This window comes from Nicotiana tabacum, chromosome 9 (assembly GCF_000715075.1).
Source record: "Nicotiana tabacum cultivar K326 chromosome 9, ASM71507v2, whole genome shotgun sequence".
Lineage (NCBI taxonomy): Eukaryota > Viridiplantae > Streptophyta > Magnoliopsida > Solanales > Solanaceae > Nicotiana > Nicotiana tabacum.
Window position 1 is genome coordinate 51,731,572 of NC_134088.1, and position 23,417 is coordinate 51,754,988.

General features: G+C 41.5%; 1 protein-coding gene across 1 annotated transcript; it reads right to left on the reverse strand.

Moving 5' to 3' along the window:
• Window positions 1-21,281: 21,281 nt before the first annotated feature.
• On the reverse strand, window positions 21,282-22,289 carry LOC142163900 (uncharacterized). The gene is made up of 2 exons (XM_075221053.1): window positions 21,654-22,289; window positions 21,282-21,536 (listed from the first exon to the last, which is right to left on the reverse strand). Exons 1-2 carry the CDS (start codon window positions 22,287-22,289, stop codon window positions 21,282-21,284), a joined length of 891 nt encoding a protein of 296 aa, XP_075077154.1.
• Between the last annotated feature and the right edge of the window lie 1,128 nt (window positions 22,290-23,417).

The window sequence follows — 23,417 nt, forward strand, 5'->3', positions numbered from 1 at the left end:
TTCAACCACAACTTAATGATCTTGACCTTCTTCATAGCCGGATGCACAAGGTCTGGACCTAATAACTCTACTTCTCCGACTTCAAACCAACCAGTGGGAGAACTACATCTCCTACAATATAGATCTTCAGACAATGCTACTTGAATACTAGCATGATAGCTGTTGTTGTAGAAAATTCTATGAGAGGCAAATGATCATCCCAGCTACACTTGATGTCAAGAACACAAGTACGCAACATATCATCGAGTTTCTGTATAGTCCGGTCTTCATGGAAAGTTGTACTAAGATTCACTTGATTACGCAAGCCTTGCTGATCTTTCTGCCAAATGTTAGCGATGAATTGTGCCCCTCGATTGGAGATGATGGAAACTGTAGTAATATATATCTAACTATCACCTAGAGGTACAATTGAGCATAATGTCCTGCTATGTCAAGGGTCTTAACAGGCAAGAAGTGTGCTAATTTCATGAGTCGATCTACAATCACCCAAATTGAGTCAAACTTATGAGGCATGTGAGGTAGAGCTACTACAAGTCCATTTTTATCATTTCCCACTTCCACATTGGAATTTCAATATTTTGTGCTAAGACACTGGGTCTTTTGTGTTTGGCCTTCGCGTGCTGGCAATTTGGGAATTGAGCCACAAAGTTTGTTATTTGCCTTTTCTAATAACTCGGCTAGTGGTTTTGAGTATTTTAGCCTTATTTTCCTTATTTGATTTATTACATATGTGTACATATGGTTACGTGACTTGTCTGGGTGGTTAATTTAGTTTTGGTAAAGTTTAGGATTAAGTTGGGACACTTTTCCCTTGGTTGGATGCTTAAGTTGTAAGAGTTGACCAGAATTTGAATTTTGTGTAGGAGACTTTGGAATGGTGTGTTGATAATTCGAATAGCTTCGTATGGTAATTTTGGACTTAGGCATATTTCTAGATTTTGATTTGGAGGTTCGGAGGTCATTTTGTCTTGAATTGACGAAAGATGGAAGGTAGAAGGTTTGGACATTTGATAGGTTTGACCGAGAGTTGTCTTTGTTGATATCGAGTTAAAATATTTGTTCTGGGAGTTGGGATAAGTCCATTATGTCATTTGGGACTTGTATGCAAAATTAGAGGTCATTCCGAGTTTGTTTTGTATGGTTCGACACGAGAACTAGAAGTTGAAAGTTCATAAGTTTCCTTATGCTAGAATTGAGGAGAGATTCATAATTTTGATGTTGTTTTGTATGATTTGAGGCTTTGATTAGATCTAATTTTTGTTTTGTGGCTGGTTTGTATGATTGAACGGGGTCCTGAGAGCTTCGGGTGTGTTTCATATAGGTTTTGGGTCATTTCAGATTATGTTGGCTTTGCTAATGAATTGTTGACTTTTGCTATTTTCACATCGACAATAGGTCTGGTCGGAGGTGCGTGATCACAGAAGCGATCAGGGGGGGACGCAAATGCGATGCTAGGATAGAAGGGTTTAGTCTGTAGGTGTAGACTGTGGAGTGCAGATGCACAGGACATTCTATAGAAGTAAAGCCTCAAATGTGCTAGATGTCCGCAGAAGCGGCTGGTCAGAGGATAAGTGTCTTCCACATCTATAATGAATTTTTCGCAGATGAGGTATCGCAGATGCGACACCGTGGACACCAAATGCAAATAGGTTAGAGGTTAATAATTGTTTCTCAAAACCCCGAATCCGTGATGCCAAGGCATTTCTACGGCCCATTCTGCGGCCGCAGAACTACTCTGCGGACCGCAGACTGGTCGTAGAGTGGGGCAGTTTTCTGGGGCATTTTTTATGTCATTTTTGCGGCCATTATGCGACCGCCTAACGATTTTGTGGGCTGCACTCTTATCGCATGTTCCGCTTTGTTATGTTTCGGAAGGAGGTTCAGCGGTGCACTATGCGACCGCAGAACCGTTCTGCGGTGCATTATGCAACCGCAGAACAGGTCTGCGGGCTGCATAGTAACCGCAGACCAAGTCAGTTTCTTTCCAGTTCTAACACCCATTTTAGCGGTCATTTTGCGGACCGCATAACCACTATGCGGTCGCATAACCTGTTCCGGAGCTTTAATTTTTGGGTTTTTAAACCCGACCCTATTCCGTTAAAACACCTACCTTGGAACATTTTGATCATATTTTCTGATATATTTAGAGAGAGAGAGGGGGGGGGGCTTAGAGGAAGGAAGTGATCTTCATCAAATTACTTTTTAATTCTCACTTAAAACCTTGAAGATTTTCAAGAAAGGCACCTAGGTCTTCTTCCAAAGTGGTAACATTCTATCACCCAAACTCTTATTTCAAAATATAACTAGAATGGGCCATTAGTAAGGTTATTCACGGGGATGGGAGTGCTTACCTTGCGTGCATGTGTTCCTAAGGTCTATGGGCAGGTTTTGAGTTAAAGAGAGAAAAGAATGGGGTGTGGGTTGGTGGAGTCTTTTACAAAAAGGGCCTTAAAACATTGATGCACACCTAGTGTTTGATAATATGCTCAAATGAGCTAGATTCATGACCATCTTCCTAATTTTTGGTCCAACTTGTTATATTTCTAAAATAGATCAAAGTGCTAAGTATTCCAGAACATTTTAGAGTTTTAAGAGGCTCAATTGAGGTATGTTGTCTAAACCCCATTCTTCTTAGAATCGAATCCCACGGTGTTCATATAATTGGAGTAAGCCCTTGATCATTATAGAATTGGCGATTTCTAATGTGTTTGTGCTGAAGGAGGTAAGTTCAATATTTATTCTAAATGCTTCATCATATTATCTTGTTATTTGATGATGTGTTCAAAAATGTGGAATGTGTTAGAAATGTTTAGACTTCATGTCAAGATCGAAATAAAGGTTGTTATACAAAATTGTATGAAAAGCCTCTATGTGCGTAAGATTTCCAAATTGCTCATATGTGAATTTAATGTCTTGAATGGGAAGCCTTATTGTTGTTGATAATGATAATGATATTGAATGAGGAAAAGGGGTATGGATTATTAAATACGGCCAAGTGCCAAGAATAACTTTGTAATCATGATCACTAGTGCCAATGAATTGAAAGATATGAAAGAAGTATGATGTGAGATGGTTGACTGAAAATGGTAACGTCTTGGGTGAGACGGCCTAGCCGATCGGGCCGTGATCGGACGCCATGCCTCACACATGGTGGTACTGTGCTGGAAATGATTATTGAAATTGTGGTTATGGTTGATGTCTCAAATGAGAGGACCTAGCTGATCGGGTCGATATCGGACTCCGTGTAAGAATACAGAGGCATTGTGAATTGTGGAATATCGGCACTAAAGATCACCCAACCTAGTAACGTGGAAATTGACTTAAAAACTTATGTCATCTTTAAATTGAAATTGATGTTTTAATATCATTTGAAGCTCTTATTGAATTTTTGACTGTTCCTCTTTTATTATTATTCATGCTATTGAGTTGGTGTTTAGCTATATATACTAGTGCTATTCGACGGTACTAACGTCCCTTTTTCTGGGGGCGCTGCATCTTTAAATGGATGCAGTGGCTACATAGCGGATAGTGCTGATCACAGATAGTGCTGCATCCTTTTCTCAGCGGACTCGGTGAGCCCCATTTCTATTCCGGGGTCATGTATTGTACCTTTTGTTTATATTATGGTCACTTTTGAGGTATAGCCGGGGCCTTGTTGCCGGCACCATCTTTACTCTCTTTTGTATCTTTAGAGGCTCCGTAGACACTATGTGGGTTGTACATGGGTGTTGGGAATGTTAAACAAGTTATGTTGTGTTTGATCACTTTTTCCACTTGAACTATAAGAAATGTGTATTTTGAGACTCCTACTGTATAATTTATGAAATCATGTCTTTTCTTGATCATGGGTTTTTTGGGTAGAAAGTATCTATTAGGCTTGCTCGTCCGGGTTCACTCGGTTGAGCGCCGGTCACGCTTCCCGAGGTTGGGAGTGACAAACTTGGTATCAGAGCGTAAGGTTTTAAAGTGTCCTAGGATGTCTCGGAGCCGTGTCTTGTAGGGTCCTTCTTATCAGTATGTTGTCAACCACATCTATAAGTTGGAGGCTACTTGGACAATTAGGAACAATACCCTTCTTTGATATTCTCGATCGTGCGATGAAACTAATTGTGCAACTGTTCCAACTCTAACTCGTGCATTCCTTTAAATTTCAGTATATGACACCTAAGAAGAGAGCAAGGACTGGCCAAGGAGCCAACACCGACTTAAAGGTGAAATGCCTAATGAAACGATTTAGGATTGTATGAATGAGCTTCCTATGGTATAACTAATGAAACCATGCCTTTTCTTGATCATGGGTGAATTGGGTAGAAAGTATATAACATGCTTGCTCGGCCGGGTTCACTCAATTGAGCGCCGGTCACGCTTCCCAAGGTTAGAGTGTGACAAACTTAGTATCAGAGCCTAAGGTTTTAAAGTATCCTAGGATGTCTCAGAGTCATGTCTGGTAGAGTCCTTCTTATCGGTGTGTTGTCGACCACATGTATAAGTTGGGGGCTACTTAGATATTTAGGAATAATACCCTTCTTTGATATTCTGGATCGTGCGATGAAACTAATTGTGCAACTGTTCCTCCTCTAACTCTTGCATTGCCTTAACTTTTAGTATATGGCACCTAAGAAGAGAGCAAGAACTGGCCAAGGAGCTAACGCCGCCTTAGGAGTGGCAGTTGACCCTTTATTTGATGATGCAGGTGAACACCCGAGGGGTGAGGATAATCCCTTGACTGCTACACTACATGATTCTATTACACCGGACCAGGCCACACCAGTTCCTACACCTATAGAGGATGCGACGGTTCCTCCATCTAATATTTCGATTCCACCTCAAACCCCAGCTTCCGGTTCATGTATTTCTGATGGGGATCTTAGGGGAGCTATTTAGATGCTGACACAGATAGTGGATTCTCAAGCCTAGAGATCAAATGTTGTACCCACTTCGTCTAGCCAACACGGGGATTCTAGTGGTTCCAGATTGAACAGGTTTCTTCAGTTGGATCCTCCGGTGTTCACAGGTGCTAATCCCGATGAGGACCCACATGACTTCATTGATGAGATGCCTAAGACTCTCCGAGTTATGCGCGCTACTGAGACAGAGGGAGTGGAGTTGGCTGCCTACCACCTGAAAGGGGTGGCATATTCTTGGTTTGAGCTGTGGAAGGACTCTCTGGAAGAAGGGAGCCCTCCAGCGAGATGGAGTGAGTTTGCTGATGCCTTTATAGACCATTTCTTGCCTACCGAGACTAGGGCAGCCCGTGCCACAGAGTTTGAGAATCTTAAGCAAGGGAGTAAGAGTGTGTGGGAGTATTATATGGAGTTCGCACGTCTGTCTAAATATGCCATTCTCATGTTGCCTACTATGGAGGCTAGAGTGCGCCGGTTTGTGAAGGGCCTTAGCCCCTTGGTTATCAATGAGGCCGCTACAGCTGCCTTCAATTCAGATATGAACTATGGGAGGATGGTAGAATTTGCTCAAGCTATAGAGAACCGTAAGTTGAAGAACAAAATGGAGCGAGAGGGTACCTACAAGGTTCGGTCCGTGGGAAACTTTGGGGAATCATTTGGTGGGGGGGTCAGCTTTTAGGGGAGGGTCATCAGGGCCATCCCAGTCTGTTGCTCAGTCTTCCGCCAGTGCACTGCCAGCAGGGCCCAGTCAGTAGCAAGGGAGTCGTTTCAGGCACAATCAGGGCAGCAGGGGACCCCACCAGCAGGGCCGATCAGGAGGGAGATTCCAGCAGCAGTGAAGACCCTCATGCCCTAGGTATGGACAAAGGGAGTGTCGTTCATCCCGCCAGGGTGCGGGTAGGGGCACAACACAGCCATCCGGTTCTGCAGCTGCTATATCTTCAGCACCCCTTCCAGCTTGAGGTACTCCAGCACCAGCAGGGCGTGGTGCAGCTAGGGGTGGTGTGCAGAGTTTAGGGGGACCCAGCCGTTTCTATGCTATGAGTGGTCGCCAGAATGCAGAAGCTTCTCCAGATGTCGTCACAGGTATATTGGCTGTCCAAACTCATAATGTATATGCTCTTATTGATCCCGGTTCCACCTTGTCCTATGTTTCCCCTCTAGTTGCTATGGAATTTGGGATAGAATCGGAACAGCTTCCTGAGCCGTTCTATGTATCTACTCCGGTTGGCGAGTCTATTGTGGCCGCACTATTTTATAGGGGGTTGTGTTGTCATGGTGCGTGGTCGGGACACCGTGGCGGATCTCATTGAATTGGAGATGGTTGATTTTGGATGTAATTATGGGAATGGATTGGCTTTATTCATGTTTTGCAAAGATCGACTGCCGAACTAGAACTGTGAGGTTTGAAATTTCTAATGAGCCACTTGTTGAGTGGAAGGGGGATAATGTGATACCAAAAGGTAGGTTTATTTCTTACCTTAAGGGCACGACGATGATTAACAAGGTGTGTATCTATCATTTGGTCTTGGTTACGGACACCACTGCTGAGGCACCTACACTCTAGTCTGTGCCAGTTGTGAATGAATTTCCGTAGGTCTTTCCTGATGAGCTCCCTGGGATTCTGCCAGACAGGGAGATTGATTTTGGGATTGATGTGATGCCAGTAACACAGCCTATATCTATTCCGCCCTACAGGATGGAGCCGACAAAATTGAAGGAGCTAAAGGAACAATTTAAGGATTTGTTAGAAAAGGGTTTCATCCGACCGAGTGTGTCACCATGGGGCGCACCGGTCATCTTTGTGAGGAAGAAAGATGGATTACTGAGGATGTGTATTGACAACCGGCATCTCAACAAAGTCACAATCAAAAACAAATACCCACTACCAAGAATAGATGATTTGTTTGATCAGTTACAGGGTGCTAGATACTTCTCCAAAATTGATTTACGATCCGGGTATCACCAATTGAAGATCAGGGAGCAGGATATTTCGAAAACATCTTTCAGAACCCGGTATGGGCACTTTGAATTTCTGGTATTGTCTTTTGGGCTAACAAATGCCCCGGCAACTTTCATGGATTTTATGAATCGGGTTTTCAAGCCTTTCCTCGACTCCTTTGTGATAGTGTTCATTGACGATATTCTTGTGTTTTCACGAGATCGAGAGGACCATGACGATCATCTCAGGGAAGTCATGTAGACTCTTCATCAGCACCAATTGTATGCGAAGTTTTCAAAGTGTGAATTTTGGCTTGAAATTGTCACATTCTTGGGTCATGTTGTCTCTAGAGAAGGAATCAAGGTTGATCCTCAAAAGATTTCAGCAGTAAAGAATTGGCCTAGGCCTACAATGCCCACCTAGATTCGTAGTTTCTTAGGCTTAGCAAGGTATTATAGGAAGTTTGTCGAGGAGTTGAAATCAAGATTGACGACAGTGTCGGTGTTGACCCTACCGGAAGGTACGAATGATTTCGTGATATATTGTGATGATTTAAGAATTGAGCTTGGGTGTGTGTTAATGCAACACGGCAAGGTTATAGCATATTCTTCTAGGGAACTCAAGAATCATGAAAAGAATTATCCAACACATGACTTAGAACTTGTGGCGATGGTTTTTGAATTAAACATTTGGCGTCATTATTTGTAAGGGGTCCATGTGGATGTATTCATGGACCACAAGAGTCTTCAATATATTTTCAAACAAAAGGAGCTAAATCTGAGGTAAAGAAGATTGTTTGAGTTACTCAAGGATTACGACATCGATATTTATATCACCCGGGGAAAGTCAATGTTGTGGTGGATGCTCTTAGCCGGAAATCTATGGGTAGTTTGGCTCACTTGGAGGCATGTCAAAGGCCATTGGCCAGGGAGGGTCATCAGCTAGCCAGTTTGGGAGTTCATCTTGCAGACACTAGTGAAGGAAGGGTAATTTTGCAAAATAGGGCCGAATCTCTGCTTGTTGTGGAAGTCAAAGAGAAGCAATGCAACTATCAATTTTTGGTGCAGCTGAAGGAGGGGATTCACAAACATAAAACTATGGCTTTTGCGCTTGGCATGGATGATGGTACACTAAGGTACCAAGGGCAACTATGTGTTTCGAATGTAAATGGTCTCCGGGAAAGAATCATGACCGAGGCTCATGCTTCTAGGTATTTTGTTCATACAGGTTCTACAAAGAAAAGGAATCTCAAGGAAGTCTAGTGGTGGAATGACAGAAAAGGAATGTGGCACACTTTGTGGCAAGGTGTCCAAACGGTAAGCAAGTGAAGGCCGAACATCAACGGCCCGGTTGGTTGTCACAGAACATAGAAATTCCAATGTGGAAGGGGGAGATGATTAATATGGATTTTGTGGTAGGATTACCGCACACTTCGCGCAAGTTTGACTCAATTTGGGTGATCGTGGATCGAATCACGAAATCAGCACACTTCTTGCCTGTTAAATCTACCGACACATTGGAACACTATGCTCTGTTGTATATCAAGGAAATAGTCAGGCTACATGGTACGCCAGTTTTGATTATTTACGATTGAAGGTCTCAGTTCGTGGTCAATTCTTGGAAGAAATTTCAGCAAGGTTTGGGTACTCAGGTGAATCTTAGTACAGCCTTCCATCCACAGACCGATGGGCAAGTAGAGCGGACTATTCAGACACTTGAGGACATATTGCATGCTTGTGTTCTTGACTTCAAGGGTAGCTGGGATGATCATTTGCCACTCATAGAGTTTTCTTATAACAACAAATTTCATGCAAGTATTCAGATGGCACCATTTGAGGCATTATATGGTAGGAGATGTAGATCTCCCATTGGGTGGTTCGAAATTGGGGAAACTGAGTTGATATGGCCAGACCTCATGCATCAAGCTATCAAAAAAGTTAAAATCATTAAGGAACGATTAAAAACTACTCAGAGTCATCAAAAATCCTATTCAGATGTTCGTCGCAGAGACTTAGAGTTCAAAGAAGATGATTGGGTATTTCTGAAGGTTTCCCCCATGAAGGGTATAATGCTGTTCGAAAAGAAAGGGAAATTAAGTCCGAGGTATATCGGGCAGTACAAAATCATCCAGAGGATAGTTGAGGTGGCATTCAAACTTTAGCTACCACCCGAGATGTCATTAGTGCACCCGGTATTCCATGTGTCTAGGTTGAAGAAGGTAGTTGGAGATCCATCAGCTATTGTGCCGGTTGAGACCATTGAGGCTAATGAAGAATTGTCATATGAAGAAATTCCAGCTGCCATTCTTGATAGGCAAGTCCAAAAGTTTGGAAACAAAGAAATTGCCTCCATGAAAGTGTTATGGCGAAACAACAGGTTGAAGAGGCCATTTGGAAGACCGAGGAAAAAATGAAGAAGAAGTATCCTTACTTGTTTGAATAGCTGTGTAACCCTTTCTTTTATGAACTTGTTGCCTATGAATTTTGTATCATTTGTTCAGTCAATGTAAAGGTGTTCCTTTTGATTATATATTGCTGATGAGGCCACGATTGGTACTGTTATGAGTTTGTTACGTCGTTGGGTTGTGCATATGTTTGTAAGATGTGTTTCTGGGGCTCTCTGACAGGTGGATAGGCCTAGTTACAAAGAAAACTCAGGCGAAATTTTTGGAAATTTAGGGAGTTAGTTAAATTTGGAGTTGCTGGTGTAAGGTATGAAAACTAAGTTGCACAAGGTGCTAATAATGGACCCTTATCCTCATTCGAGGACGAATGATCTTAAGTGGGGGAGGATGTAATGCCCCGTAAACTTTTTCCTAAAAACCCAGATTCCGTGATGCCAAAGTAGGCGTAGAGGTTAATAATAGTCGAAATTCTTCGGGCGAGCTTGCTCGCCGCGGTTTGGACTTTTTGGATTGAACAGTGCGCTGGGGAGTTGAAGAAAAATATTGGGTAGACGTAGGCATTTCTGCGGCCCATTATGCGGCCGCAGAACCACTCTGCGGACCGCAGACAGGTCGCAGAGTGGGGCAGTATTCTAGGGCATTTTTTATGTCAATTTTGCGGCCATTATGTGACTGCATAACGATTTTGCGGGCCGCACTTATGCAATCGCATAATGGTTGCATAATTGGTCACAGAATCGCATTCTGTCATCTTTTTGGTAATTTGGTCATAACTTCTTGTAGGAATGTCCAAATGACAAACGGTTTAAATCGTTAGAAACTAGATACATAGACCTTTCTTTTGATAGGTAATACATTATATAAATCTTCATATCCAGAGAGTTATGCTCGTTTGAAAATGTATTGTGCGAACTCATTTGAAACTTTATCTCATCATAAAATTTTCAACTTGATATAGCCTTGGGGCTCTTCTTAGACCATAAACCATTCTTAATGCAGCTCATACATATTTTATCATGATTAATTGATATCATTCATATAATAGTCCTTGTTTGAACACAAAATAATATAAATAGCACACATCGACTTTCTATATAGCATTGAAGTACTTCGAAATTTTTCTGAGGTGTTATAACTATGGGTTGAAATATTTATTTTGCAATCAAGATGGAGAGTTTGCATAAGATTTGATAAAATCGATTAAGTTTATAAAAGATCTGTCTTCCAGACTAATTTAGTGAAAATCTATTTGGAATTTGAGAAAACACAAAACATAAAAGTTGTAGCCTTTTGCAATAGCTTTCTAACAATAAATTGTGGAGCTCGAACGGATCCCTGTGGAAAATGTTATGTGTGTTTTACTGGGCAACGTGCAGTATGCGCGCACAGGTGTGTGCCCAAATGGTCTCATGCACGGTCGCGCACTTGTGGCAGTGCAACTACACTGCTGCACGTCCAGGTGCGCGGTTGGGCCTTTAGCTGCAATGGAGTGCACTCGGAGGGTCATTTTAAAAGCCCTACTTCATCTCTCACACCCCAAAACACAAAAATGTGCTCTAGAAAAGGACGCTCTCAAGCACCTAACTCCTCAAAAGTCCCCTCCACCATCCAAGGTAAGTTCTAATGTTGATTCTAAGCTAATTTAAATTCCCCAGCACCTTATTAACATGTGTAAATCCTTAAAATCATTAGATATTCGATTGGGACATCATTATTGAGAGAATAAACCCTAGAACTCGAATTCAAGAGGATTGGAAGTCAAAAAAGTAATATCTTCACCCTCTAAATGGTTGTAGCATTGGATTAATTATTATAGACTCTAAGTTCATGAGATATGAGTTGATGGGTTTGATAGAAAAGCATGAACGATTATATGCTGAGGTTGTTGATTGTTGATTATTGATTATGGATATCATTTATCTTATGGTTGATAAAGAATGGTATTGATTATAGCAATTTGAGATAATAGAATTTATTTAGCAGCAAGAGAATGGTTGTTGGGTGAAGAAACACCATTAGTGAGGGCTATGAAGTTTTATACCCACCAAGTATTTGTTAAAATTCATTGCTAACCAAAACACGAGTATTTTTGCTAATATGGAATCCCTTTGACTTGTATTCATATAGATTAAAGTCGAAAAGGCTGGCGAATGTTGTATTACGCGCAAGAGAAGAAAGGTAAGGTATGTGAGGCTAACTCTCTATGTTTTGTGAATGTTAATGGATCTCCCTACACTATGTTTCTTTTACGACGTTACTAATTGCCTCAGAAATATAGTTAAGCCTAGTTTCTTGAATAGTTGCACAACTTCTATTCTCTACCTTCATAACTCGTTCATGACTTTTATTTTGAACGTTGTTAGCGCAGTATGTAAACAATATATATTTGGTTTGATGCCCATGAGTCTCAGTCTTGATTTCTTAGCATGTCATAAACAATTGAAGTTTCAGTTTTCATAACCAGTTCAGGAATACATATCTCAGTCTAGTCCTATTTAGTATTCCAGTATCATTTAACTCAATATTATTCAGTATTTCAGCATTACATATTGCAGTATGATTCTCAGTTCCTGAATTTAAATCCCTGAATGTTGAACACCTATATTTGTGCCTGAAGCCGTAGTTTATATGCTTTATGCATATTTTGTCCTAAGGCTGTAGTTTATGCTTTATGCATGTTTGGCCCTGAGGCGGTAGTTTATGCTTTATGCATTTTGGTCCTAAGGCCGTAGTTATGTATACGTATACTCGGGCCAGAGGCCGTAGTTTAATCAGATAAATAGTTTGTTCATCATTCAAAAGAGGGAGTATTCATATCCTTACTTCCTTTGTTCTGTTCAATTATCAGTTATTAGTTATTAGTTATCAGTTATCATTTCACTTATCAGTTATCAGTTATCAATTATCATTTTAGTTTCAGTTTCAGTTTCAACAGTTATGATTTCAGTTATCAATTATTAATTCTCAGTGATCAACTCAATACCCGGGGCCTGCATCTCATGATGCAAGCAATGATTTACAGGTTGATAATTTAGAGTGCTAGGATTCTCGTACCAGCTATTTGGTGATCCCCATTTCTTTTGGGGCATTATAATCACCTTACAATCTTCAGTATTTTCAGACAGTCAGTGTTTTCAGTACGTCATTAGAGGCTTCATAGACTAGAGTAATAGTTAGACAGAGTCACATGCTTTTCATGTTAAGCAATGTTGGCTACAGATATACTTCAGACTTATGTTAGTGCTTCCGCACATTAATTTATATCATTCAGACTTTCAGTGTATCAACTTGTGTTAGTTTATCTTCCGCTTTTAATATGTTATGATATCACATGTTGATTCAGCCAGCAGTTGGTTCGCTAGGTCACAATAGTCAGGCACCGGGTGCCATGTTACGTCCACAATGCTTGGTATCATAGCACTAGGTTTAAGTGTCCTAGGGAGTTTATGAACCCGTGACTACTGGAGTTTCCTTATATGTGTGTGCCGGCCACTCATATAAACGGTTAAATACCAAGACATTCAAAATTATCTCATTTCTTTCTACAATAGATTGTGCCATGAAGCGTAGAGCAATATGTAATCTTCTCTTTCTATCGAATTTAGAACGTATCGAATGCCCAAGCGAAGGGAAAGAAAAACCCAAGGATCTAAAAAAGAATGATTGCCCATTGGGGTATAATTGTGGAGTACATGTTGGTAACAAATCAGCACACTTCTTATCTGTTATGGCTACTGACACAACAGAACAGTATGCTCAGTTATGTATCAAGGAAAGAGTCAGGTTGCATGGCACTCTGGTTTCTATTATCTCAGATAGAAAGGCACGATTCACGGCTAATTTTGGGAAGAAAGTTCAGCAAGGTTTGGGTACTCAGATGAATCCTAGTACAGCCTTTCACCCACAGACAGACGGGCAGGCATAGCAGACTATTCAGACGCTCAAAGATATGTTGCGCACTTGTGTTCTTGAATTCAAGGGTAGCTGGGATGATCATTTGCGGAAGCATATCATACCGCAAAAATCATCTTCACACGAAACCCTTTTTGCATTTGTGCGATCACTATGTGGTCCACATATGAATTGTGTGACTGCACAATGAACCGCAGATTCGACTCTCAGATAGTGGGATGGTCTGCTTCACTCTGCGATTTCTCTGCGGTCCGCACATCACATTTTCGATCGCAGACCTGCCGTATTTTTAACTTTCCACGGGATTTTGTCATCCTTTTCCCGTTCTTGGTTCTTCAAGTCCAGTTTCCTACAAGACACCAAAATTACAAAAGAAATATCTTATAATGCTTTAAAAGATGAGCTAAAGTCTATGTAATTGGTATCAAAAGTGCTGCATTTCTACGATACATCAACACCACCAACATAGACTCTTGCTTGCTCTCAAGCAACTAAAAAGTCACCCTACTAAATACTAATCTACTTCCGACTGATAAAAAACCACAATGTCTATAGATTGTGCTGACTGTTAGCTAATAAGCATGTAACTTCCTTTATTTACCCTTCTTTGAAGACAAAGAACATTTAATTGTTCAAATAATAAGTTTGCGAGCCTCGAGCCTCAAGTGCAATGACAGAGTGCTACCAGTAGCTTGATATACACTTATATCCTACTTCAAGAACCCTAACTTCTGCTAATTCTTGCAATTCATGAGTGCTCACATCAAAGAAAATCCCCAACTCAACAAATATGTATAGGGGATACAATCAAACACTCTTGCACTCAGAAAGAAGGGTAAGTGCTACAAGTTTCAGTCCATATGCTTGCCGTTATTTTATATCACCTACCTCAAGAATAACTGGTTATATCAAAAAGGACTTTTTAAGGGTTGTAGTGTAGGCTTCGGGATGGGTTGGATGAATATTGGGGAATATTGTGACGGTACCTCCTTGAACGCTACACACATTCTTTCTTGACTATCACATAATGCCCTTGTTGATATCTAATTGCTACTATCAACCCACCTTGTATTTTTAGTGGCTGCTCCCTAGTTACTTGCCTTACCACGTTCCCTCACCACTCCTTTTTTTTGGAGTGTGTATTTCATAGTTTGAGGGAACATGAAGCTTTTTGTTTTGGGTACAATGGCTCTAGACTTAGCCTTTCGCTTCATATGCCATAACCTCACAAAGCTTAGCTTTTCCACACACTACCTTCTTCTATTATTTCCCAATTTGCACCAAAACCCCCAACTTAGGTTTAAGTCTCATTCATAACATTCAAGGAGGGATGGGTTCAAAAGAGGGATTAATTTCATAAAAAGGGGACCGGTTTATAATGTGGTAGACAAAGGAAAGGTTAAAGGATCAATGGGGGATAACTAGGATAATAAATGCACCAGGGAGGTAATGCTGGCCAAAAATTAGTTAGCAATCAGAAAAAGAGCCTAATATCATTTCAACACCCAATCATCAACCTAAGATTTGCATTGAGAACTAACTGGGCAAGTTCTTGACATTACAAGTTGAGCACATGCATTATTTACACAAATTCTCACCACTCACGATGCATGAACTGCTCGAATCAGCATAATTTCAGCCCTTAAGTGAATACCAGGCAATTCAAAGCTTCATCACGTGATATTTGAGATTCTAAGTAAGCACAAAGTCAAAGAGCGAGCCTTGATTTCACAAAAATTACATTTCTTTTTTTTTTTGTACAAAATTCGAAGGGTGCAATTTATTCCACAAAAACATATCACATGCTTGAATCTAGAACAATAGCACCAAACAAGTCAAAACGTTTTATGCTACGGACATGGTTCTACAATTACACACTTGGAAAAGAACCCGGCAAAGAAAAACCAAGGGGAATTCATTACTATATACAAGTCTACACTGTTAAGACTAAGAGTTTATATACAAGTTGCAAAAGTCGACTACCCCACCCCTAACCTAAGAGCATGCATTGTCCCTAATGCATTGAAAAAGCAAGAGCAAAGTTTAGGGGCTTCTTAGGGCGCACTAGGTGCTTGGATAGGTTGGAATATATGAGGCGGCCGTGGGGCCGGGTGCTGACACTATGGAGGAAATGGGTGGATCCTTTGACTGGACAGTGGTGTCTGAGACCAAAGTAGGAAGCTCCGCCAGTTGCAGAGCCGGGTCCTAGACATGGGAGCTGCTGGCCTCACCCGATGATATATATGTGGTCGTGGAGTAGCCTTGGCAACCATACCTGTAAGGTTGTGTGCGATAGCTATCTGTACATCCACCTCATCCTCACCTAGTTCCTATGTAGAAATAGCAACATGTTTGCCTCTATTGTCCCTCTGATCATCACCCTCATCAAATATTTGATCCTCATCTATTTCCTCATGAGACTCTCCAGATTCCTCATCTAAATGAACATCGGTGTGTGCAATGGAACCCGGAGCCTGTGAGATGTCAGTACCATGTGCCTCCTCGACTGAGAGGAGGTTTGTGAAATCTAGACAAAGTCTTGGTACATGGGAGGTGCCAATGCCCTACTCCCCTTCCACCGGAAGAAAGGGTGGTCAAGTAAAACTTTAGTGTCTTCATCTTATGCAGCTCCAACTTGATCTCAGCTACATCATTTTTGAGTTGAGGCATGTACCTAGCTCAACCTTCTCAAGGAGAGCTTCAAAGTGCTTGAGTCATTCCTCATATGATAGATGTTGCTTTTGAAGACCACTTACATAGGTTTGGAGCGGGGCCAATGCCTGTCAGATGAGTGATGGAAGTTCTTTCTTCAATTTTAGTACTTTGGCATTTGCATGTTATGCTAGTAGACCAAGCTTGGAGAGTGCAGGAAGTGAGACATGTGGTGTCGCAATGGCTGGTTTGGAAGTAGATGTGGAGATAGCCGGTGCTGAAGAAGTTTCTGGCATTGATGAGGCAGCAGGTGCTACTGAAGCGGATGAAGCTGGAGGGAGAGTGAGTGATTGCTCTGGTGGATCTTCGACCACCTTCTTCGAAGCATCACTATGACGAGTGATGTCAATGTCCTGAACAGCTTTTACTATGCGGTCATGTTTGGGGAATAGAGGAACCTCTGCGTCTTCACACAAAGCATGGATTAAGCATGGAAAAGGGAGTGAGGTTTCTTTTTGGTTTTCCCGAACACGAATCTTAGGGAATATAAGATGTCCCAAATTAAATTTGATACCCGACATGATGCAAGCAATGAGGATCGCCTTCTCTAGACTCATGTCGGTCTCATTTCTAATAGGCCTTATACGAGAACAGCCAAAACTTAGCCAATACCGGCCTTCTTGGGTGAAATCCCTCTTGTGAATCTTATGGCATGGTGCAATACATGGTGGAGTTCCCTTGGCTATGACAGAGGCTACCCAAGCACGCTCAGATTCCTTATTTGCAATCTTTGCATCAACTTCTGCCATGCCTGGTTCCCAAGATTCGAATTATGCATCATTGATTGAGTGGGGATCACATAGTATTTCAACTCCTTGGACTAAGACAAAGTTCAAGTATATATGTTTCTCTTTTGTTCTGAGTTCCTGGATGTAGCATATGCAACATAAAAGTCCCTAACAAGTGTCTTGTTGTACTCCCCAGAACTTAGTAAAGAACTCCCACCCCCTCTTTTGGATGTTTTCTAGCACACGTGGGTAGTGTTCTTTACGACTGTTCAAACTCAGTTGCTTTTCTTCATGGATCTTTCCTTTCGTCGTGGCATCTATGTACAGATTCAAAGAGTCTGTGATCCCAAACTTGAGATCCTCACCACTCTTTCTGTGTGCTTCGACATGGAGGTCAATTGGTGTCCCAATGTCAAGCTATGCCTTCTCCTCGCCAGACTGGGAGGTAGGTTTAGATGAATTTCTATATGTGCCAGGCCGTGTGCATTGGGATTGTTGTGATTGTGGGCTTATAGTTTCAGCCCATCTCTTTCCTCGAGTGGTGGGTGCTCATGATGCTAAGGATTTCTTTGGTACCATTCCTGCCAATTAATGAGAAGTGAGTACATGGTAAGGCATGTGTAACATATGGCAGAGAAACGAGAGACACAAAATATTCTGCAATAATTTATGTGATCGCTAAACAACCCTACAGACTGTAAACCACAATGCAAAATATGCCCTATCATAAGCAAAAAGCTATGCGGGCCGCAGAAGTGGTCGCAGAACAAGTTTGCTACCGCATATCGATCGCATTTTGAACTTTGAAACTTAGCTTGAATCTGCTTATGTCTACGACCATTATGCGGTCCGCAAACCATTTATGCTGCACCAGACTCAACAGCATAGTAGTTTCCACAAAACCCAATCAAGCAATGATTATGCGGACCGCAAATCAGTTATGCGGACCACAAAGATCATCTTCTCCACATAAAACTCACTCACATGCAACATTATGCAACACTAAGTAGTTAATGCACAAATTGTGAGAGACCATTACACACACTCAACATCAGGTCAATTTCATGCTCAAGCTAACAATACCTTTTGCATATTGTCATAAATCAGCAACCCCTATACTCAAATTAGCACCCCTAACTCTGACCCACTAATGTTTATTGGACCACAACAATTTTTCCTCCCAAAGTAGATGTCGAGTACAAAAAAACAAGAAGAAAGGTAGAGAGAGAAGGGTATCATGGATGAGAGGCAATTAAAATAAACTAGCAATCTCAAATCACATGAGCAAGAGGAAGGTTGGAAAGTCACATACCAGATGTCGGAAGATCGAGCAAGCCTCTTGGTGTGAATCGTGCGAGCAAGGTGATCCTTTATCTTCTTTTCTCTCTATGTTTTTCTTTTATGTTTTTTTTTGTTTCTGGGTACGTGAAATTAGAGTATATAGATGGAAATGAGAGAGAGAAAGAAACTAGGGTTTAATACCTGAGGGTTTTGCGGTGAAATTACCATCGCATAACAGATTATGCGGTCGCATATGTGTTTTTCGATGGATTAGTAACCTGGGTGGTGTGGAACAGATGTGCGACCCACTCTGCAGTCGCAGAATAATTTTGTAGGTTATAGAAGTTGAATTTTCTCCGCATTTTTAAGGTCCAATTTGAATGGTGTTCTGCTTGTGTCAGCGACAATTATGCTATCCGCAAACTCTTTATGCGGCCGCATATGTTGCCGTAGAACAATAGCTGAAGCTCCGTTTGCTTTCCTTTATTTTCCCTTTTGCCTTTGCATCGTATTTCTTTGTGTTTTGAGTAACCTGCATTTTAAACACATATGCCAAACTGTTCAACACTTACAAATAAACCTATAAAAAAAATCTTACCAACAAATGGGTTGCTTCCCAAGAAGTGCTTGATTTAACATTGCGGCACGATGATGTTGCCCCCACTTTGGCTAATCAGTGGCGGGGATTGGTACAGGACCATCCTTGAGTGCGAATTGTTCTACTAGTTGCCTTTCTCTAATGGTTTCGAGGTAATGCTTCACCCTTTGGCCATTTACTTTGAAAGTTCGAGTCCCGTTCCCACAACTTTGAATGGGCCAAATCATTTGGATTTGAGTTTTCCCGGAAACAACCTCAATCTTGAGTTGAAGGGTATGACCAAGTCACCGGATTTGAATTCCTGCTTTATAATCTTCTTGTCATGAACAAACTTTATTCTTTCTTTATACATGGCTGCATTCTCGTAGGCATGAAAATGGCACTCTTCCATCTCGTTGAGTTGTGTCATCCTTAGATTAGGAGCTTCGACCCAGTCAAGATTTAACTTTTTCAATGCCCACATGGCTTTGTGTTAATGCTCCACTAGCAAGTGGCAAGCCATACAAAAACACACCGATAAAGTGAGGCGCCAATGGGTGTCTCAAATGCTATTCGATAAGCCCACAATGCATCATCTAGCTTCTTTGACCAGTCGGTCATGTTTGCATTAAAAATTTTTGCTAGAATGTTCGTGATCTCCCGGTTGGAGACTTTCACTTGACTACTTGATTAAGGATGATAAGGTGTAGCCACCTTGTGCTTAACTCTATATTTTATGAGCAACCCGACAAAAGCTTTGTTGCAAAAGGATTTCTCCCAATAGTATTGCCTACACTCCCGCGAGAACCTTTTCTTTTGATAAGCTTCCAATCTGTCGGGGATAAGGTCACTGACAAAAAGGTTAGCGATGTCGGCATGCCAAGGAGTGGAGGTGCTAGATATTGCCAATAAGTGTTCATCTGGGAAGGCATCATTAATTTCAACATATTCTTTTGGTCTCCCTGCCTCTTCAAGCCTAGATAAGTGATCTGCAACTTGAATCTCTATTCCTTTCCGATCTTTGACTTCAAAGTCAAACTCTTGTAAGAAAAGAACCCATCTTATCAATCTTGGTTTAGCATCCTTCTTCTCCATAAGTTAGCAGAGAGCAGCATGATCGGTGTAGACTATCACCTTGGATCCCAATAAATAGGCCCGGATTTTCTAAAAAGCATAGACAATGGCAAGTAGTTCTTGCTCAGTTACAGTGTAATGTATTTGTGCACCATTGAGTGTCTTTCTTGCATAGTAGACATGATGAAGATTCTTGGTATGCCATTGACCAAGCACTTCTCCAATAGCCACACCACTGGCATCACACATGAGTTCAAATGGAAGAGACCAATCGGGTGTGACAATAATAAGTGTCGTGATGAGCCTTGCTTTCAATTCCTCAAAAGATTTGAGGCACTACCCAGCGAACTCAAACTTAGCATCCTTTTCAAGGAGCTTGCACATGGGACTAGCAAGTTTTGAGAAGTCCTTGATAAATAGCCTATAAAAATCGGCATGCCCAAAAAGGCTCCGAACAACTTTGACCGAAGTGGGAGGAGGAGGCTTGGAAATTATCTCGATCTTTGCCTGATGCTTGCTAGGAGATTTTGTGGCAAAGAAAAACACCCTCGTCCACCATGAAGTGATTGTTTTCCCAATTGAGCAAAAGGTTTATCTCCTCACGTCTTTTGAGCACCTGCCTAAGGTTGTCAAGGCAATGCTCAAAGGAATCACCAACTACAGAGAAGTCATCCATGGATACCTCTAATAAATCCTCCACCACGTCCGAGAAGATTGACATCATGCATCGTTGAAAAGTAGTTGGGGCATTTCATAGCCCAAACGGAATTCGGCTAAAAGAAAAGGTCACATACAGACATGTGAATGTCGTATACTCTTGGTCCTCTAAGGCGATGTTGATTTGGTTTTAGCTGGAGTATCCATCCAAAAAGCAATAAAATGACCTTCCCACTAGCTGATCAAGTATTTGATCAATAAAAGGAATGGGGAAATGGTCTTTGCAAGTTGCACTATTGAGCTTCTGGTAGTCCATGCAAACGCTCCACCCGGTCACCATCCACCTTGGGATGAGTTAATTTTTGTCATTTTGAATCACGGTCATGCCTCCTTTATTTGGCACACATTGCACCGGACTCACCCAAGGACTATCAGCAATGGGGTAGACAACCCCGACATCTAACCATATTATGATTTATTTCTTCACCACCTCTTGCATGGAAGGATTTAACGTCCTTTGATGCTCCATACTAGGTTTGCTCTCTTCCTCCAATTGTATCTTCTGCTCACAAATTCCGAGGGAAATCCCTCGGATATTCCCTATAGTCCAACTAATGGCATGTCTGTGATCCCTCAAGGTATCCAATAATTGTTCAACATGCACATCATTCAACAAAGAAGAAATAATTACATGTAGAGTTTCATTAGAGCCATGAAATTTATACCTTAAGTGTGGCGGAAGTGGCTTGAGCTCAAGTTGTGACAGCTCGACAATTGAAGTCTTAGCGGGAGGAGTGACTCTATTCTCTAAGTCAATAGAAAGCTTCTTTGGTGCATAAGTGTAGGACCCAAGCCCTTCCAATGCATTCACCGATTCCACGTATCCTTCCATGTCATCACCATCAAAGTTAACCAAAATAGCCGCCAATGCCTCACCAAGGCATTCCTCTTCCATCTTCACCTCGACGGCATCCTCTACCTCATCAACTACATCAATGACTGAGATACTCTCGCATGCATGTGGCAATTTCATACCCTTACTTTCTTGAAAGGTAACTACTTCGTCATTAACTCGGAACTTAATCTCACTTCATTCTGAGTCAATGAGTTCCCTCCCGGTAGCAAGGAGTAGTCTCTCTGAGATGATAGGGATCTTTTTATCAACAGCACAATCGAGAATACCAAAGTCGGCAAGGAGGAGAAGCTTCCCTACATTCACAACCACACCATCAACTATTCCCAATGGTTGCTTTATTGAACGTTTGGCCTTTTGCAACCTCATACTTGTAGGCCTAGGCATTCCCAATCCTTTTTTCTTGTAGATAGCAAGGGGCATTAAGTTGATCTAGCCCCATCATCACAAAGGGCTCATGCAAAGTCACGCAATCCAATAGTGCATGGAATGGTGAAGCTCTCGGGTCCTCTTTCTTTGGACGGTGGTTGTTGCAATAACGGAACTAACCCGGTGAGTCAAATTCACCACTTCATTCTTGGTGGTTTTCTTTTTAGTGATCAAGTCCTTCAAATACTTAGAAAAACGCGGCATCTCTTGGAATGCTTCGACAAATGGAATGTTTGCCCATAATTGCTTTAGGATGTCATAGAACTTCTCGAGCTTGCTATCATCAACCCTTCTAGCTAGTCTTTGAGGGAAAGGAGGGGGAGGTCTAGGAATTAGTGCTAGGGGTGTTGGTGCCTCTATTACCTTTTCCTTAACCTCTTCACGGCTCACCTCTTGAGCATTCGCCTTCTTAGAGAGTCTTTCATTTTCAACAACATTTGGCATCTCAACTTGTGCCTCAACCTCTTGTTCAGAATCTTCCTCTTCGACCACTTGTTCATTCTCACCTTGAAGTATTTTACCGCTCCGAGTTGTAATGGCCATACAATGAGAAGTTGGGTCACTCCCACTACCTTTTGGGTTTGCAATAGTATCACTTGGAAGCGCGCCTTTTTTCTTCAGATTTTGTTCTCTTGATAAATCCCTCATTTGCATCTCCAACTTTTGAATAGATGCGGTATAAGTACCCACAAGCTTGGTCATATGTTTCATTGAAGTGTCGGATTTCTCCTGATTTTGCAATACTCTTTCAAGCATGCTTTACAACTTAGATTCATATGAAGAAGTCTCATTCTAATGTGGAGAGTTAGAATACTGCCTCTTTGGTGGAACATAGGTGTTTGAACTCCGATTTGAGAAGTTGTTGTTGTTATTACTCCAATTTCCTTGATTTGAACTACCTTAGTCGTTTCGCCATTGTTAGTTACGTTTCCCTTGCGGGTTAGATCTCCATTCGTGTGGTTGTCCGGAACTTTGGTAGGGTTGTCTTTGATATCTTCCTTGTGAATTATTGACATAATTTGCTTCTTCATAGTCCTCATTTGGCATTGGTTGCACATCTTCCACAACATTCACTTTCTTTGTTTGGCTTTCAGTGAGCATTTTTGTCAACACATGTCTTGGTAGCAAGCCCGACAATTACTTAATATCGTTCTTGGTTCTCCTTAATCGTGTTGGTCAAGGAAGGAGTACCATCTGCACTTCCAGCCGTGGTGTCTTTCGAGTGCCAAGCTTGGTTATGTTCAGCTATTTTGTCGAGGATTTGTGTGATCCTTGCAAATGTTTTATCCATAAATGATCCATCCGCCACATTTTTGTCTATGGATTGATTCATATGATCCAAGCCCATATAAAACTTCTTCAACAAAATATTATCCGAAAAGCCATGATTCGGCGATCTCGCCAAATATAGCTTGAATCTATCCCATGCATCATGTAGATGCTCTCCCGGTAGATGCTTGAAGAAGAAAATTTTATCCCGAAGCTCGAAGTTTTTGCTTTGTGGGAACCATTTTGCTAGGAAAGCTCTGAAAAGTTCGGGCCAAGTGTGGATGGAATTAGAAGGTAGATGTTGGATCCATTGTCTTGCCTCTCCGGTTAAAGAGTACTTGAACACCCTCAACCTTAGGGCATCATCTGAGACATTATTCTTCTTATGCATTGCACAAACACCCAAAATGCTTATGAGATGTTGTGTAGGGTCATCATCAGTGTAATTTCGGAAGAACCCCTCCGCCTTTAGCATTAGGATTAGATTGTGTTCCACTTTGAAGGAAGCAGCGTCAACTCGAGGAGGGACAATGGCATTTGTATCCTCAATATACTCATATATATCCGCAAACACAATCTTTTCTTCTAGCTCGCCCATGTTTACCTAACGACACC

Bases quoted from the DNA above. Each gene is read 5' to 3' on its own strand.
- LOC142163900 (XM_075221053.1), bottom strand. From the start codon at position 22,289: ATGCTTGAAAGAGTATTGCAAAATCAGGAGAAATCCGACACTTCAATG. The intron at 21,537-21,653 runs GTTAGTTCCGTT...TGATGGGGCTAG, and splicing joins TGGTGAATTTGACTCACCGG to ATCAACTTAATGCCCCTTGC.